The sequence below is a fragment of the Trachurus japonicus genome, chromosome 21 (assembly GCF_045865225.1).
Source record: "Trachurus japonicus isolate A0001 chromosome 21, Traja_1.0".
NCBI classification, from domain to species: Eukaryota; Metazoa; Chordata; class Actinopteri; order Carangiformes; family Carangidae; genus Trachurus; species Trachurus japonicus.
This window is the reverse complement of record NC_140927.1, coordinates 3,578,163-3,597,416: the sequence shown is the minus strand read 5'-3', so window position 1 is coordinate 3,597,416 and position 19,254 is coordinate 3,578,163. Positions and strand designations below refer to the sequence as shown.

The 19,254-nt window shown below is 43.4% G+C and overlaps 1 protein-coding gene and 2 pseudogenes across 2 annotated transcripts; all 3 read right to left on the bottom strand.

The window, feature by feature from the left end:
* Positions 1-264: 264 nt before the first annotated feature.
* LOC146964668 (general transcription factor II-I repeat domain-containing protein 2A pseudogene) lies at positions 265-1,356 on the bottom strand (annotated as a pseudogene).
* Positions 1,357-4,755: 3,399 nt separating this feature from the next.
* On the bottom strand, positions 4,756-12,403 carry LOC146964667 (NACHT, LRR and PYD domains-containing protein 1b allele 5-like). Its single transcript, XM_085765988.1, has 10 exons — positions 12,239-12,403; positions 11,643-11,683; positions 11,049-11,353; positions 9,858-9,910; positions 9,516-9,730; positions 6,486-6,760; positions 6,010-6,123; positions 5,787-5,928; positions 5,469-5,513; positions 4,756-5,181 (listed from the first exon to the last, which is right to left on the bottom strand). Exons 3-10 carry the CDS (start codon positions 11,256-11,258, stop codon positions 4,853-4,855), a joined length of 1,383 nt encoding a protein of 460 aa, XP_085622114.1. The 5' UTR covers positions 11,259-11,353; positions 11,643-11,683; positions 12,239-12,403; the 3' UTR covers positions 4,756-4,852.
* Positions 12,188-18,697, bottom strand: LOC146964666 (protein NLRC3-like; annotated as a pseudogene). The gene is made up of 7 exons (XR_015034571.1): positions 18,642-18,697; positions 18,409-18,538; positions 17,646-17,929; positions 15,576-17,472; positions 14,423-14,596; positions 12,574-12,747; positions 12,188-12,412 (listed from the first exon to the last, which is right to left on the bottom strand). The product of XR_015034571.1 is annotated as a protein NLRC3-like (transcript).
* Positions 18,698-19,254: the final 557 nt, after the last annotated feature.

Genomic DNA, 19,254 nt, shown 5'->3' with positions numbered 1-19,254 from the left:
TTAAAGAAATTTACTGGAAAAAGATCAATGGAATCACTTTCAACATTCAGAACATGTTATTACCCAACGAAAGAAAGGGGTCTTTAAATTGAGAGCATGTGCGACATGTTAATTAAGCTACTGTAACTGTACTGCTGTGCGTAAATGCGCAAGTTGCTATTTTTAACACAGTAGAGAAACTCACATTTCAGTGGGAACAATGTTGTTGTTCTCCTTTTTTTGCCAGTGCATCAAAGTCTGGAGTTAGTTTCGTTGTGGCGATTCTCAGAATAGATCTGAGGTGTTAGTTAACCGGGATCTGTGACGGGCTTTGTTGATGTTCATGACGCTGAAAGTCTGCTCACACACGTAAGTCGAGCCAAACAATGCCAGCATCTTCTGTGCCGTCCTCCGCAGGTTTGGAAATGTGGCTTCGTTAAGTGAAGCGTAAAAGTCATTCAGTTTAAGAGATTTGAATTTCTCTTTTGAGACGTTGTCAGACTGAAGATCGATCAGCTCCAGTTGCAGCTCATGCGGTGCTGTTTCGGGGTCTTGTGACAGGGGAGAGGACACCAGCTGAAGTGACTTGTCAATTTTTTCAAAATCAGTGAACCGACGGCAGAATTCTCTGTGCATGTCGTCCAGTGATTTGCAGTATTTCTTCACGTTTCGGGTGGCCTTCTGCGTGGACAGTGTGGGAAAATGAGTGAAAGATTTGTTTGACATTTGCCTGGAGAATAAAATCAGCTTGGATTTGAAGGCTCTTACATTTGTGTACATGTCGTGCACAAACTGATCCTTCCCCTGCAGCTTAACGTTCAGCTCATTCATGTGTGACAATATATCCACAGCAAACGCAAAGTCACAAAGCCAGTCCTCATTGCTCAGCTCAGGGAATCCGTCGGATTTCCCCATTTGCTCCAAAAACGACAGAATCTCGTCTTTGAGCTCCCACACTCGTTGGCACACTTTCCTCAAACTTAACCAGCGGACACGAGAGTGGTAAAGTAAGTCCTGGTGATCCGCATCGGTTTCCTCTAGGAACGTAATGAACTGGCGGTGATTAAGTCCCCTTGCTCGTATGAAGTTAACAAGTTTTACAACTGGATCCACGACATGATCAAGCTGCAATACAGACTTACATAGAGCTTCTTGATGAATGATACAGTGAAGAAAAATGACATCCTGGTCAGGGTTTTCTTCTTGCACTTTATCGTGGATTCTTTTCAGCAGCCCAACGTTTTTTCCGGTTAAATTTGGCGATCCATCCGTGGTGACACCGGCAAGTTTACTCAAAGGCAGCTTCATTCTCTCGATGACAGCAGACACCTGTTCATACAAGTCCTCTCCTCGCGTTTTCCCCTTCAGCGATTCCATGCTCAAAAGCTCCTCCGTTATCTCAAAACTGTCATTTATCCCTCGGATAAAAATGAGGAGCTGAGCAGTGTCTTTCACGTCGTTGCTTTCGTCCAGTGCTAGTGAATAAAACTTAAAGGACTCCGCCTTTTTGTTTAACTCGCTGACAATATCTTCGTCAATCAGTTCCACACGGCGAGTTACTGTCCTGCGTGATAAGCTGATTTTTTCAAACTTGCCTTTGCTTTCCGGACACAAGAGATCTGCTGCCTCTACCATGCATTCTTTCAAAAACTCGCCTTCGGAGAAAGGTTTGCTAGCCTTTGCTAACTTGAATGCCAGCAAAAAACTTGCCTTGGTACTTGACTCTTGAATCGCAGTTTGTCGGTGAAAAAAATTCTGCTGAGTCTGTAAATTAGCTACCAACCTCTGAGCAGTAGCCTCCCGTTCTTGTGTCGACTGCTTGTTAGCGTAGTTAGCATGCTTTGTGGCAAAGTGACGGCTGATATTGTACTCTTTGAAAACTGCAACCGTTTCCTGGCATATAAGACATACAGCCGTTGATCGGACATCAGTAAAAAAATATTTTGTTGTCCATTCCTTTTTAAACACTCGGCACTCAGTGTCCACTTTTCTTTTCTTTGGTCCGCTCATTTTTACCGAAGGGGGAAAATGGCAGCTGGAAAGTTGCACTCCAAACTTTGACTCCAACAAAGGTCAATGTGTCTCTAGTCTAGACTAGTGCGCTATCTATCGGGGAAACGAGGGTATTGCAGGGGAAAGGGAAATGAATGAGGTTTTTACACATCCATGGGTTTTTACTATAATTTGGACAAGTTCGGCGGGCCGGATTAAAAAGCCTAACGGGCCGTATATGGCCCGGGGGCCGTAGTTTGCCCATGTCTGTCATAAACAGTACCAATAACATCTATTCTATGTCTGCTCATCCTAGGTGAGGGGTCTGTTTGTAAAAGTGTTTGTAAAAATGGGCTATAGGAATAAACTTTTTTTGTTTTATGTAATGTTAATGTTGGTGTGGATGCATCTTTTCCTGACGTCAGCTTATGGTGAGGCCTCAAATGCGTGTTTTATATAACTCAAGAAAAACTAATGTGTGTTTGGTGGTGAGTTTCACTTCTGTTCCAACGTGCATAATGACACATCACTTTTTGAGGACACTTTTTTGAAGGTTCACTGAAGTGGGAAGGAAATAGCCTTTCATCCTAACATAAGACTGCACTCATACTTCCACAATTTTCCTTGTGTAAGACTGAGGCTGAGCCTTCAGCTGTCAGACAAGCTAATCAGACAGACACACAATCATCTTTCACTGAACATTGGCATTGAGGAGCTGTAATCACATTAAGTTATCTGTGTTTGTTTTTGTGTGTGTGTGTGTGTGTGTGTGTGTGTGTGTGTGTAGGTGTGTGTGTGTGTGTGTGTGTGTGTAGGTGTAGGTGTGGGTGTGTGGTTGTGTTTGACAGAGACGAACATTTTTTTTGTTTGTATTAATTTATATGCACAGTAGATCTATACCAATATCTAGTTCACTGTGGTATTTAAACTACACACACACACACACACACACACACACACACACACAGTAATGTGACTTGAATATGTTTGTTTTTTGTCTCTCAAAAATGATAGAAACGAGGCATGACTGCACATAAAATAAGCCTGGACATTGCTCTTGATTTATTATTTTAATTTGTGAATTATTTCCCCTTTTGTTTCTCTGCTCTGTTATGTGTTAATTTAAAACAAATATACAATATAATGTAATGTAATTCATATGCACCTTATTTGTATTGTATTTGGTTTTTGTTCTTGCCTAAATATGAATCCCCCAAATTTTCAACTTTTAATTTTGTTCTTATTTCTTATCTCTATCATTATCCTCTTTTGGAGTTTGTATTTTTCCACTGTTTGATAAAGGAAAAAAAAAAGCTGAAGACTGGGTGGCTGTAGAGACGAGTGGGTTCCATCTGTATTGCAAGGATTACTGAAACTGGAACTGAAACTGAAAAGGATGGAGTGGCCTAGGAAAACATGGGCGTTGCCAGGGAACAGCAGACTGGATGGACTAGTTCAGGGGTATTCAATGAAAATTAATTGAGGTCCAATTACTAAACTTTGATCCTATAGTAAAAGGCCTGTACCTTAACCCATAACCCATTACTTTAAATGTAGACACACGTCATGCACGCTCACAACCCAAGCGGTGCTGTAGCATAGCAAATTCGGTGCGATGCTTGTTTTTTCGTGCACATCCACAATGCACAGCTCCACGGACTTGCTTTTCCCACCTGTTCCAGGGTGCCATTCCGAAGGGCCGCCACTCCGAACGTTTACTTTAATTTGTCGGAATGCCGACCCTTGATTATTTATGGGAAAAGGGTGCCATTACGAACCTGAAAGAAAGGGTGCCATTCCGAACCTGAAAAAATCTTGAATGGTTTACGGCACGGAGTAAACAAGCCTGCTTGTGGTGGTAGCGTAGTGGTCAGAGCATCTGCTTTTGACGCGGTGGATCAGGGTTCGACTCCCGGGGGAGATACATATTGACTGCGATTTTATTGGCCTCTACCTAACCTTTTTACTAAACTTAACCAACTCCTTTCTACATTGCCTAAACCTAACCAAAGCACAGAGCAAGGACATTTATTTTCAGCAGGAGTGCCGCGGCTGCATCAGACCATGGATGTAATGCATCAGACTCGCACCTGGGTGAAACTTTGGAGGCGGAGGGGGAGGGGCCGGTCGGGCGCTGTCCCCGCGGCGCGTCGTGTCAAGCCGGGCAGGAAGTCAAACCACGAGAGAATCCGGTCAATTTTCAAAATAAAACACATTCGGAACGGCGGCCCCTCGGGAAGTTCGAAATGACGGACATTCGGGAATTTTCGGACTGGCAGACCGTCGGAATGGCGGTCCTTCGGAATGGCGGTCGCCCCCCTTTCCCACCAGTGTTGTGTCAGAAGAATCCGGTTCCCCCTCGGGCTGTGCCTCTCCTACTGTTTCTCACGGAGCTCTGCCCTGTTTGAAAGGAGAAGGAAGCCCCTATGTGGAAATACGTTGTCTTCATGTAGAATGTGCATTATAGAAGAGAAACAGTACCTCTGACTTGTATCATCAGAAGAGACATGTCCTGTGATTTTCAGCCTCCTTTCATATTTAATATAGGGAGAACAATACCTGACAGTCATATTCTCAGCTGTCAGGATGTGAAGAACACAGACCATCTGAGATAGAAAACTAATTTACTGATCTTAGAATTGCAAAGCAATCATTCACTTGTACATCCACAGACAATACACACAACTTAAATGAGTCACAGTAGGAGAGATTTTCATTTCAGGAGCCAGTGGAGTTCAAACAAAATCTCTATGACATGTTGTGGAAATACATATTGTACTGAATTTACCATGTGACCAGGTCAGGTAGGCAGCTCTGATTCATGTTAAAGGTGAAGAAAAAAGAAAAAAAACAAGGTGCTGTTGGACACAACACACTGTTTCTACTTCAAGTTCAGTTGTGCTGACAGGAATGGATCCACCTCACACAGAGCAGTGATCAGAGCTATACTGGCCGCTGGTCCTTTTTTTCGCACTGTGTCCATCAGCACTCTGGCTTTTTCTGCCCTGTTTCTGAGCACAGCAATAGATTCCATCTCATGATCAGTTACCACCCCACAGCCCAGGATTTCATCCAGCAGCTCATGAAGAACCTCTTCAGACACTCTCTCAATGAACTCAGTCCGAGCACACCTCAGTCTCTGTTCTGCTGAGAAGCTGGGATCACTTGAGACGCTTTGAGTCCTAGCTGGACTAAGACCTGGAAGATGAACTACAAACACACATGTTCAATAAGCACATAGTAAATCAAATAACCAAGCATTGCGGAGGTGGCCGGTCACAATCACACCGTGCCAACCACCATAGTATGTATTATGACTTTTTGGATTATTAATTAAAATCAAGGTCAAGATAAACTTCATTGTCCGAGAAGGAAAATTTGTCTTGGGCATATAGTGCAACATAGCTGCAAGCATAAAATCCAGATATACAGTACACAATACAAAAGAAATGAAATACAAGTGGGGATAAAGTACAACTTAAAATGGTTACTCTTACATCTGCTGGCTCTGTAGCGCCTTCCCGGTGGTAACAGTTCATATTCTGGAAATAGAACATGTGAGGGGTCATTCAAGATTTTGTTGGATACATTATACAGACTGGACAGGCTGGAGTACCAACTTCATGGCTGTTTTCACTATTTTCTGAAGTCTGGACTTACACTGGACCATAAGGAAGCCGTACCATGCTGCCATACCATATCTCGCATTACTGTGTGTTTTCAATTAAAGCAGACAGGAATAAGAATTGAGACACCATGGATCAATCAGATGTACTTTCAGGTAAACTAGTACTGCAGGTGGATGAGGATTTTACCTGGCAGGTGAACTTCACACTCCCAGACAGGGGTCTCTGTTTGGTCTTGTACGGCTACAGTGACCTCCTCTGTGCTTGAAGTTAGGATGATCTCAAATGTCGGATGGTAGTTCGGTCCAAAGTTCAGGTAAAAGTCGTCTTTCTGGAAAACAGAAGCACCAGTATCTCAAAGTAAACAACAGCCGTCTGAGGAATCATGTCAGACTTAATCTGAAATACTGACCTTAGGTTGGACTTTGTGGGCCTGTGGACAGTGTACCGTATAAGTTTGATTTCTGATGAGCGTGCATCTGGAAGGCTTCTGGATGAACACACAGTTGTCCTGCTTTGCCTTCACCTTTAGAACAATCACATTTCATCATGTGGTTCATCATCATTTCTGTCCATCTGTGTATATCATCTGTGATGCACTGACTTTAGTTTCAGAAATAAACTAATTATATGTCATCTGCCTCCACCACTCAGACTTCTGACTATAATAATTGAAAACATTAGCACAATGACAAAATTCCTTTCCAAGATCACACTGACCTTTGACCACCCAGGTCTGATCAGTTTCCATCAGGACTTTACTGACGTGACGTGTCCACGAAATAAGACGGACAGAGGCCACATCATCAGGTGAGTAACTTTGTCACAGTGTCTGACACTGATGAGTTTGGATTGAAAGTGAGGCTGTAACAGTTCCTACAGTCTTACCTCTTCCAGGGGGACGTTGTTTGGCAGCAGAAACACATGGAGGCTCTGCTTCCGTGCCGTTTGGTTTGGAGGTCGGAACAACAGAACCTGGCTGACAACTGATCTCATTTTGTTCCAAATCCTCAACAAACGCTCCCGAGCCCAGACCAGACCAAAGGAAGAGAGATGAGGCACGGTGACGATCACATGAGTGTCTGTGATTTCCAGTGGTTCAATGATGCTTATTCCATGATCACTGATGTGGATGACAGACAGCAGGCCTTCAGAGAGCTGAGCTGTGAAACAGAGACATGGTCACTACCACTTTGAGGAGGTGGTCATATACAGATGACAAACAGATGATAACATTTCAGTTTACATCTAGGAAATGTAGTTTGGTCACTACAATTAATCATGGTAAGCCAGTAAGGGATTCTGCCCATTCTGCTTTGGGTCAGAAGAGCAGCTCCACCACCTGAGTCAGGACACACACAGTTGCTCAGTGTTAGGTACCATCATCTGACTGTACACTATCTAGATCAAATGCAGATTCAGATTCAGACACAGTACACACATACCCACATTAACACATCACCCAACACTGCTTCTTGATCCTTGTTTTTCACTGTGCATAATCAAAATGATATGTTTGAGAAGAAATCATCTTGGCGTTTTTGCCTTTTTTTTTTATTTGATAGCAGTGAGATAGACAGGAAAGGGGGAATGACATGCAGGAAAAGTCTGACATGGGATCCCGATGCGGGACTCGAACCAGGGACGCCAGCGTTGAGGACTGTAGCCTCTAGCCTCCTTAACCACCGCGCCACGCACCGCCCCAAAATCATCATTCATCCTAATTTTTAGACTAGTAAACTACATTTAGTGATTTGCATAATCTCCCTGAGACTTTAGGCCTCAGTGGAAATGCAGAGGACAGTGGGCCACAGGAATATTTTAATTCCTGAAAAGGAAGTTCCAGAAACCAAAAGTCCCTGGAACTTTTGGTGGAAAAGCACCTCAAAACCTACAAAAACCATGCACTGGCAGCACATTCAAAGTGACAATACATGTGAAGATAAGGAGACATATTTTGTGTGTGTGTATATATATATATATATATATATTCTGAAGAAGACAAAGTGACTCACCTGACGCTGCTGATGCATTAAAGGGATAGTTCACCCAAAATTCAAATTTAATTTAATTTCTTCATCTACTCACCCTCATGTCGACTAAAGCCTGCCACACACATAAAGATAATCGGGCTGATTTTGCCCCGATTTTCCCCCTTCCGACCACGGACAGACACCGCCCGATTATCTTAAGGTCTTAAGATTATCTTATAAGATTCTCTTGTAGTGTGTGGTGTGTTAAGAGTCAAAATTCCCCCGACAATCGGCTCGGAAAACGTTCGGCGCCGATAATCGTAAGTATTAAACATGTTCAATATTTACGATTATCGGGGCCGACTTCGGTGGCCGTTTCAATCAAAAGTCATCTTGTGTGTGGAGAGCCGGTGTTGTGCGGAGAAGCGCCTGCTTGCCGAGCTCTGCATGCTGCTGCTCGCGGCAACAAGCCACTTCTCCGCACAACACCGGCAACCTCACAGAGAGCCACGGTGCAGCCCTGAGCCCTGGCATTACATGAGGTTCACACAGACATTCACGCATACACGGGAGATTTCCTGATAGCCGATAGCAAAGACGGTAGCGCTCATAGCCAGCAACAGCCAGCAATACAGCAGCCATGTTTAAACGATCATGTGACAGCACGGCTCCCTATTGGACAGCCGCTTGACTGCTCGGCGTCCGGAGCCACAGACACACAGACACACACAGATGGGATCGTTGTAAAGGCTGAAGTGTCCCGCTTTCATTAAAAAAAAAATTACGTCGCTCTCATTGTCCATTCCGGAAATAGACCCGAAAGAGTAGCTACAACGACACCCCTGGTATCGCTGCTGATGCCGGATTGTTTTCTGACCAGAGGGTCAAGATTCTGAAAAATCTTGATGTGTGTGGTGAGCTGTGTTTGGAATATCACAGCACACCACACACAATACGATCAAAACTGTTCAATCACAGATTTTTTATCTTCATGTGTGGGGTCTCTCACAGATAATAAATCGGTTGAGATTTATAAAATCTTTATGTGTGTGGCAGGCTTAAGGGCTGGGAGAAGTTTCAGAGTCCTCTGTGCCTTCTCTGAGTTACGGGGGGGGGGGGGGGTCCGCGCAGCAGTATTTGTCCATATAATGGTTGTGAATGGTGCTCACTTTTCTTCGTCCAAAAAGACACACCAAAAAACATCCAAATACCTCCATACTGCTCGTCTGTAATGTCCCTCTTGTATTGAAGCCCCGACATGAGAAATTGTTCCGAAAAAAGTCTATATTTTAAGCTTGTTGTAGCGGAAGCTCCCAGTGTCTCAATTCACTGCTCTTCCTGTGTCAGACCGGCGGAACAATTTCTCATGTCGGGGCTTCAATAGAAGAGGGACATTACAGACGAGCAGCATGGAGGTATTTGGATGTTTTTTGGTGTGTCCTTTTGGACGAAGAAAAGTAAGCACCATTCACAACCATTATAGGGTTAGGGTTGGCCTTGTTTTGAAGTACACAGTATAGACAGTATAGTATCCTGCAGCCACTGCTCACACCAAACAGAGGCTGGACCACATTGTGCATAACAGGACCAGAAAGAGGGGAAGAGGACTGAACTCACCAGGCCTAAAGCCCCATCAAAAGACTCCCTCACAGCCATAGGTCCTGCTCCATCAGGACCAGACCACAACACACCAGAACAGCTTCTATTAGTGTCATATCAGACTGTAAGTGTTGATATGTCAATCAAACAACATTTTAAGTTGTTTTTATGTATTCATTATCCAATGCCCATGATACCCAGAACTGAACCTTGAAATAAAAACAAAATCAAAATACCACCCACAAATCACCATTTCTACATGTCACCTGTCTGGTGATCCATCAGGTCCTGACCCAGTGCAGGACGCTGCTGCAGAATTCCCCAACAAATAAAGTCACTTGCTCACCTTCCTTTGTTTCACAGTGCGGGAGGTGGAGCTGATGGACAGCATCCCCAGGACACTGGATACTAAACAGTGGCCCTGCAGCCATCTTGCCAGCTGATTGGAGGATGGTCTCATCCCACTGGACAGTCCTGTAGAGGAGCTCCACCTCCTGTGTCATGACAAACACCATTCCAGTTGAAGTACACTGGAACTGTCCTGCACCAGGACACCTGAACCTGTGGGAGACAAAGGCTGAATCCAGATGATGTCGCTTTAGACAGTAACACTGTGGACACTGAAGGAGAGGACAGGAGTCACTCATGAGACCAACAATGCTGTAACATAGTTCTATTACACATTTACCTGTATGAGACTTGTGTAGATTCAGATCCCAGTTCAGGTGTGAAGATTGATGACTGTAATTCAGAAAGAAACAACATCAGCTGTGAAAATCTGAAGGATCTGACGGGACGGACATTGTGATACAGGTATGTGTTGTACACCTTGGGGCTGCTGCCAGGAAGTCACTTGACACAACCAGCAACATGGTTGCATCATCATATTACCATCCAGATGTCCTCAGTGTGTTAGTTTGAGGCAAACTGAACAAGACCACAATGCTTCTGGTCATAACAACAATGTTGTACACACATCCAGTGACGGACTGGCCATAGGGCAATGCAGGTAAATGCCACAACAGCCGTGTAATGATTCGGCTGCGAGGTGGCCACGTGAAGACGCAACCGAGGTGGCCGCAAAAAAAAAAAAAAAGTTGGTCGGGGACAACTGGTTTACGGCCGGCCAACTCTGAAAGACTGAAGACACCTGCCTGGTAGGGCAGCTATCCCTATAACCAAGAACTTGGTGTATATATAGTCCCGCCTCCCGCCCTTTCCCCTGCTGTTAGACCGGCCTGCCCTCCCTTCCCATGAACCAGTCTGCCATCCAGTCCCCCCATTAAGCTGGCCAGCTCTCCCTGCCCCCCCCACCAGAAGCTGCCCTCATCAACTCTTGTTAACATTTCCATGTTTCCCACATTCTGTGTCACAAACTATAAACTGTTTTCTTGTCTGTAACAACATCTATTGCACGTCTGCCCGTCCTGGGTGAGGGATCCCTCCTCTGTTGCTCACCCTGAGGTTTCTCCGATTTTTCCCTGTTAAAAGGGTTTTCCATGGAGTTTTTCCTCAGTCGATGTGAAGGTCTAAGGACAGAGGATGTTGTTGTGATGCCATGTAAAGCCCTTTGAGACAAACTGTTTGTAAAAACGGGCTGTACAAATAAAATTGCCTTGCCTTTTTTGTGTGTGATGTGTGGCCACTCTCTGTCAAAAATGCCTGGGACCTCTTTTTGGTGCCAGTCCGTCACTGGACACCTCCTACCTTTATTTCAGCTACAGCCATTCAGACACTACCCTGTACCGAACCTCATCATTCCCAGCATTATTTAAATATTTGCTTAGTCTGTGTTGAGTCCTCTAGTCTGTCTAGAATATCAGTTTACAGTGTTTCTTCTCACCTTGAGATCCAAGTGTTCAGTGTTGTCCTCAGGCACCTTCAGTTTTGTGTCACCTTCCAGCTTCATGTCCTCCTCCAGCTGTGGGTTGTACACCAGCTTCATGTCTTCAAGCTTCGGTTTGTCCACGAGTTTCATATCCTCCACTTTTGGGTTGTCCACCAGTTTTGTGTCGTCTTCAGACACCTTCAGCTTCATGTCACCCTCCAGCTTTGTCTCATCCTCCAGCTGTGTGTCACCTTCAGACATATTCAGCTTTGATTTGTTCTCCAGCTTTGTGTCGTCTTCAGACACCTTCAGCTTTGTCTCTGCTGTGTGTGGGTCCTGTTTGACATCAGGGACACCTGATAGGAGGAGAAGACACACTAGATCAGCTATTGATGTTCTTCCTCTCATCAGATCTGAGGTCAGAGACTCCATCTGACCATGTGTTCATACTGCTGTCAGCTGATCAATATACACTTAACCTCTGTCCATTAAATCCAGGACCTGTTCCAACCTGATAGTTCACATTTACTCTGAGCAGTCACAGCCTGTAGTTCTATAAGACCAGTGCAGATGTTCTCCAGTAGCTCAAACCAAAATGAAATATTTTGGAGATGAAGAGACTGAAGAATGAAGTTTAGTACTCACAAGTTTTTTCTCTGGAAGCTTTAAACTCTTTGTCATTCAACCTGTGAAAGCACAACATATGGGACAAAAGTTACAGAGTGGAAAATAATCAGGTTTTGCTTGAGTTGCTTTTTTTTTTCAGACCACCAGTCACCCAGCTGAGTATTAACTACTTTGTATCATTTCGTCTAATTGCAGTTTTAATAGTTTTAAAGGAGAGTTTTGGGTGGAGATGAGCTCTTTTTTCACTCATGCCCAGACAAAGTCCCATCAGCTCCTTAAATCATCCTCTTACTGTAGTGCACAGCTCCATCTGTTACAGCGGTGCAGTCATTATTACCAACAGCATTTCTACTCAATTTATAACAGTGATTTTTCACTCATTCATTCATCATTCTCATTTAATACACTGAATTAAGTTTCTGTCCACGTCATATTGCTGTGTTTTCAGAGAGCTGTTAACACGGCGATCTACCAAACCACAAAGTCAATTACAGTTACATATTCCTGATTGCCATTGTCTGATTGGATGTTTGTTTCTATATCTGCTCTGATAGCAACTGTGTTTAGTATAACACTGATGGAAGCAGCATGGTCTGATCCATCACTCTACTGACCTCAGAGTCTCCAGTCTACAGTCTGGTCTCTCCAGAAAACCACACAGATCCTCAACTCCTGAATCCTGCAGGTCATTGTCACTCAGGTCCAGGTGTCTCAGGTGGGAGGGGTTGGACTTCAGAGCTGAGACCAGAGAAGCACAACTGATCTCTGACAAGCTGCAGCCCTCTAGTCTGAATAAAGATGTAAAGAAGAGAAGCAGGTCAAACACAAACACACACATTTTCCATTAAAACCTATGACCTGTTTTTTCGTTCTGAGTTAAGTGAACAGTTCAGGTTGTGGGATTAATATGTACAGCAAGTTCTACAAGACAAACCATCAGTGAACTGACCTCAGAGTCTCCAGTTTACAGTCTGGACTCTCCAGAAAACCACACAGATCCTTCACTCCTGAATCCTGCAGGTCATTGTCACTCAGGTCCAGGTGTCTCAGGTGGGAGGGGTTGGACCTCAGAGCTGAGGCCAGAGATGAACAGCTGTTCTCTGACAACCTGCAGTCCTTCAAACTGAATAAGGAATAAAAGATCTCAATAAAATGTTTGATGTTTGATCAGATGTGTCCTGATCTCTTCCACAAAAGACCCTGTCTCACTTTTGAATGTAAGATCTATTTTAAACAAGACAATGATCAATAACGAGCTGATTGTAGATAATACTGACTGCATGATTCAGTGAGGATCATTGTAAATTCTCTTCAGAATGTTTTCATTCTCTGCTGCTCTTCAGATGCCATGGTGCTTAATTGTCTGGCTTTTAGGTTGTTTTCTTTTTAATACCCTACTTTTATTTTTATTTTTTATTTATATTATCTCTACTTCTATTTCTGGTTTTACCCTTTAACATTCCCGCTAATTTAATTCATACTTTACACACACAAACACACCGAGAGAAATAGGAGTGTGTGAGTTGTGAAAGTTGAAGTGTACAGAACAGACATTATTCATGATGAATGAGCTGAAAGTGTAGGATCAATCAGTGTGAGAGAAGAACATGGAAACAACAACTAGTTCAAATCTGTTCATTCGCTGAATCAAGTTGAATGAAAACGTTCTGTGTGAACATCATCAAGTTCATTTGTGGGGTAAAGATCCACAACAGCGGCTGCAAGTGAACTGACCTCAGAGTCTCCAGTTTACAGTCTGGACTCTCCAGAAAACCACATAGATCCTTCACAGTCCAGTTTTCACTCAGGTCCAGGTGTCTCAGGTGCGAGGGGTTGGACTTCAGAGCTGAGGCCAGAGAAGCACAGCCGGCTTCTGAAAACCAGCAGCTCCTCAATCTTAATACAGAGAAGTTGATAAAATCATTGATAATTGATCAGATGTGCTCTGATCAATTGTCTGAGACTGAAATGAGTGGAGTGACTTTATCCTTTTGTCATTGTGGATCATCATAATGTCACATTTCTACATACATGTCTGTCAATATAAAATCAATATCTGATCAGACATGTTGGGCTCAGACTCTGTTCACTGTTGACTGATTAAACTTGTTAAAGGATGAGCCCTGACTGTTGGTTCGATTCTGGATCCAGTTCTGTCTACAACCAATCCCTTATTAGCTCCGTCATCCATGTAGCTTCACATTATGGAATAACACTGCATTGTGTAATAATAGAATACATTTTCGCCTCATGATGAAATAATACCGCATTTTGTAATAATCTGCCACATTTTGTAATAAAATTCTTGAACGCAATAAACTTTGCCGCATTTTGTAGCAAGTTGATACATAATGCACTGAATTATTACAAAATGTGGGTGTTGCACTTACAAAAATGTCATAATTTGGTGTTTATTACAAGTTTATTACATATTGCGTTCAAGACAACAAAATGTATCGTTATTACATCATCATCACAAATGTATTACAGATTATGCAGTGTTATTACATAATGTGACGCTAAATACGTAAATACAAAACTGTCTTTACAAACATGGCTGACTGACGTCAGTGGACTGTCATACTGTATTTAAAGTCTGTTTAAATGTTGAACTTGTTATGTTGATACCTGGAGGAGGATGAGAGCATGACGTTACACCTTTTAACAATTGAAGTAGCATGGCGTCGCAATCAGTTACTAATTCAATCAAACAAATATACAAACCAATGATGAGTTGACCCTCCATCATTTGAACTGAGTATAGACCAAACTACAAGACAAACCATCAGTGAACTGACCTCAGAGTCTCCAGTCTACAGTTTGGACTCTCCAGTCCAGCAGACAGAACCTTCACTCCTGAATCCTTCAGGTTGTTTCTACTCAGATCCAGTTCTCTCAGGTGGGAGGGGCTGGACTTCAGAGCTGAGGCCACTACTTCACAGTGAGTCTCTGAGAGTCGACAACGAACAAGTCTGTGATGAGAGAAAATATAAAACATGTTACAGTGATTTAGCAAATTGTGACTATGTTTGATCAATCATCATGATCTTTCTCAGACCTGCACAGGTTTCATGTATGAAACAGGAAAATAAAGTCAGATTTCTGCTTCATCGTGTGATTCAGAAGAACGTTCCATGTTCACTGTAATTGACTCCAGTACAGTTATTCTAAGTTGGTATCTACAATTAATAAAATGTGATCCGATAAACATCTAGGTCACAAGTACTGTAAAGACGTGCTTAACCTTACACGACACAATCAATTATAATATTCCATGACATGTCTTTATTGAACATATCCATTTAGCATTCAGAGAGCAGGTGGAAAAAGTAAGCAAACCCTCAGATTTAACTGGTTTAACCTCCTTTGGCAGCAATAACCTCAACCAAACACTTCTGGTAGCTGCTGCTGATCTGACCTGCAGAACGTTCAGGATGAATTTTAGACCATTCTTCTTTACAGAACTTCTTCATCTCTCCCATGTTTGTAGGATGTCTGTTGTGAATGGCTGGCTTGAGGTCGTTTCATAGCATCTCTATTGGATTCAGGTCTGGCCCACTCCAAAAGGTGGATTTTCTTTTTTTTTTAGAAGTCACTCTGTTTTACTTTGATGTTTAGTGCCATTGTCATCCACCTTCTACTAAGCTTTAGCTAGAGGACCGCCAACCTGACATTATCTTGTAGGAACTGTAACTTTGTAAGTCATTTTGTCCTTGATGATAGAAAGCTGTCCAGGCCCTGAAGCAGCAAATCAGCCCCAAATCATGATGCTCCCTCCACCTTACTTCACAGCTGAGATGATTACATGCTGGTATGCAGTTCATTTTTTATTGCCATACGCCATACGTACAAAAAAGTGATCTGTATGTAAAACTAAGAATGAGGTGGATGAAAACTGAGTTTATCTGAAGCAAAACAACAATGATCAATAATTATCCTGTTTGGACTCACCGAGCCTTCCTGCAGTTCCTCACGGCTGGGATCAGTCTCTGTCGTCCCTGATCAGATGTGTTGTACTTCTCCAGGTCCAACTCATCCAGAACCTGATCTGACATCTGCAGCATGTAGGCCAGAGCTGAGCAGTGGATCACAGACAGTTCCTCCTCTGATCTGGTCCCTGACCTCAGGAGCTGTTGGATCTCCTGATGAACTGACCAGTTGTTCATCTCCATCAGACAGTGGAAGATGTTGATGCTTCTGTCAGGAGAGATTTTATCACTGTTCATCTTCTTCAGGTTGCTGATGGTTCTCTGGATGGTTCGTGGACTTTTGTCTGTCTGACTGAACAGGCCTCCTAACAGCCGCTGGTTGGACTCCAGAGAAAGGCCATGAAGGAAGCGAACAAACAGGTCCAGGCGTCCATTTTTAATTCCGAGGGATTTCTTCATGACAGCCCACAGGAATATATCCAGGGGTAAATCAGCATTTTCTTTTACCAGGAAGTTCTCCAAAACCTCTGTGATCCTGCTGGTGGAACTGTAATGATGTGGTATGCTTTGCTCCAGGAAACCAGGAAGAGTTAAATCAACTTGTTTTTGTCCTAAGAAGTTCTTGAGGACCTGTGTGTTCCTGTTGGTGTAACAGTGGAACATGTAGACTGCAGCAAGAAACTCCTGAACACTCAGATGAACAAAGCAGTAGACTGTTGTCTGAAAGATCACACTCTCTCTTTTGAAGATCTCAGTACAGAGTCCTGAGTTCACCAAGGCCTCTGTGACATCCAGACCACACTGCTCCAGGTCTTCTTGGTAGAACATGATGTTTCCCTCCTCCAGCTGTTCAAATGCCAGCCTTCCTAGCTTCAGAAGAACCTCCACATCAGACTCTGTCAGCTCCTGTGGACTCATCTCTTGTCCCTGATCATATTTGTTCTTCTTCCTCTTTGTCTGGACAAGTAGGAAGTGTGAGAACAGGACAGTCAGGGTCTGAGGCAGCTCTCCTCTCTGGTCTGTGGTCAACATGTGCTCCAGAACTGTAGCACTGATCCAGCAGAAGACCGGGACTTGACACAGGATGTGGAGGGTCCTGGACAATTTGATGTGTGAGATGATTCTGCTGGACAGATCTTCATCACTGAATCTCCTCCTGAAGTACTCCTCCATTTGGGGGTCGGTGAAGCCTCGGACCTCTGTAACTCTGTCAATACATGTTGGAGCGATCTGACTGGCTGCTGCAGGTCTGGAGGTGATCCAGACCAGAGCCGAGGGAAGCAGATTCCCCTGGATGAGGTTTGTCAGCAGCACATTGACTGATGACGTCTGTGTGACATCAGACACAACCTCCCTGTTGTTGAAGTCCAGTGACAGTCGGCTTTCATCCAGGCCGTCAAAGATGAAGACAAGTTTACAGACAGCCAGCTGCTCTGCTGTGACCTTCTGTAATGTTGGATGGAAAACATGGAGCAGCCTTAGAAGACTCAACCGCTGATCTCTGATCAGGTTCAGCTCCCTGAACGAAAGCAGAACCAGCAGACTGACATCTTGGTTCTCCAAGCCCTCGGCCCAGTCCAGAGTGAACTTCCGCACCGAGAAGGTTTTTCCCACGCCAGCGACACCGTTGGTCAGAACAACTCTGATTGGTCCCTGTTGGTCAGGTAAGTCTTTAAAGATGTCGTTGCACTTGATTGGAGTGTCATGGAGGGTCTTCTTCCTGGACGATGTCTCCAGCTGTCTCACCTCATGTTGGGTATTGACCTCTTCACTCTGTCCCTCTGTGATGTAGAGCTCAGTGTAGACCCTGTTGAGGAGGGTTCCACTCCCTCTTCCATCAGTTCCCTCAGTCACATGTTCACATCTGCTCCTCAGACTGATCTTATGTTGATCTAAAACTTCCTGTAGACCACGATCTGCTGGAAGACGAGACACAGTGTCAGACTGAAGACAGTTTGAGAATCTGATTGTTATTTTTTATTGTGGTATTGTCATCAGCTACAGAAAAACTACAGACAACAAAGAATAGTGCTGACTGGATAAAACAACAGGTCCTGGTTTCAGAAATGACAACAGAGTAGACAGGTCTCACCTTGTACAATGCTACCTTGACTGGATGTCTGCAGTTCACTTCTGCCTCTTCTGGAACTTTGTCCACACTGGGGACAAGCAAAGTCTTCTGAAGAGCCAGATTGGTCCCAGTGTGAGGTGAAGCACTGTCTGCAGAACCAGTGTCCACAGCTGCTGGAGACTGGATCCTTCAGGTTGTCTTGACATAGACCACAGCAGGACAGCCGCTCCTCCACAGTGACACCACTCCTCTTCCTCCCTCTGTGAGGACATTTCTGTATCACTAACATGTCACAGCCACAGGTTCACAGGTTATGTGGACCCCAGGAAGAATAGTCTTCATCTTTATGTAGACTAATGGGGATCTAAAGAATACAATAAACAATAAACATCGGTTCTGATTGATTACTCACCAGTGTCAGTCTACAGTAAGTGTCTGTAGCTCTACCTGTTACATTCTGACTAAATGTTGGATTGATATTAACAATGAGTAGAAGTCAGAGATAACAGTCGACTTTGCTCACCCTGTTTTAATTCACCAATATGTGCTTAAGATCATCTTTCAATTGTTTGGGTCCTATGTGTCTCCTCCAACATGGAAAAACTATGTGACAGCTCTGCAGACAGGTGGAGCACACGCAAATCTTGACATGAAATCAGCTGACTGTTTTCATGTTTGAATTGACATATGGAAACTGTGGTTTCTGGTGTTTGTTTGTTTCCTTCACATGTGTCTGATGACTGAATCCTCGTCAGCTCAGTTTAGAATAAAAACTGTGTCTTACTGTCCAGGTTCAGAACTGAGGTCTGGAGGTTCATCTTCAGGCCTGTCACTCTTCATAGACAGAGAGATGGATCCTGGAGACTCTGGTCTCTCCTCCTCTCCCTCCACACAAACACTCATCTTCAGTCAGTCTGAGAAGAAAACCAGTAATACTAATTGTAAGATACCACACACACACCTCTCTGAGTAGTAAGTAGTAGTAGTCAACAACAAAAATGTTGTATTAACACTCACCTGCCTCAGACCTGACTCCTTCCTTCAGCTACATCCAGTTTAGAATGGAGTCTGAACTTAAAAAATACTTCCGCTTTAACTGGCTGTTCCTTCCTCTTACAGGAAATCACATACGTCAGTGAGTGGGTGTGTTGTTCTGTTGTTGTTCAGTTGTTTAATATTTCATTGTTACTTAGAATTACAGCATAATTTATTTAAATTAAATTAAATTGCTTTTAATTGAAACAAATTGTGTTTTTTTTCCCAAACCAACAAAAATAAATTATAAATGTTAATGATCATTGTGAAGGACAGAAGCAAAGTTAGTTACAGGTAGAATAACGCCCTCCTCTGCTGGGGAACCTTTGGTATTACATAGGTATGGACATCACATCTGACAGCATGTGTTATGTTTATGTACATTTGACATTGTGATTAGCTGGTAAGATTACGCTGTATTTGTGACTGACATTCTAAAGGCCCCATGAAATAGAAAATGTTTTTTCCCAGGTATAATCCTGTATCCACATGCTAATTTATTTAACTGTTGACATTGCAAAATTCATTGACTATTTTCTCTTCCAGTAAAATGATTTCATACATTTTATGACTCATCCTGCCCAACGGTATTCAT

Coding starts and splice junctions, on each gene's coding strand:
- LOC146964667 (XM_085765988.1), bottom strand. CDS start 11,258: ATGTCTGAAGGTGACACACAGCTGGAGGATGAGACAAAGCTGGAGGGT. Junction 9,911..11,048: donor AAGGTGACACAAAACTGAAG/GTGCCTGAGGAC, acceptor TCTGAATTACAG/TCATCAATCTTCACACCTGA. Junction 5,182..5,468: donor GCGCTACAGAGCCAGCAGAT/GTAAGAGTAACC, acceptor GTGTGTTTGTAG/TTCATCTTCCAGGTCTTAGT.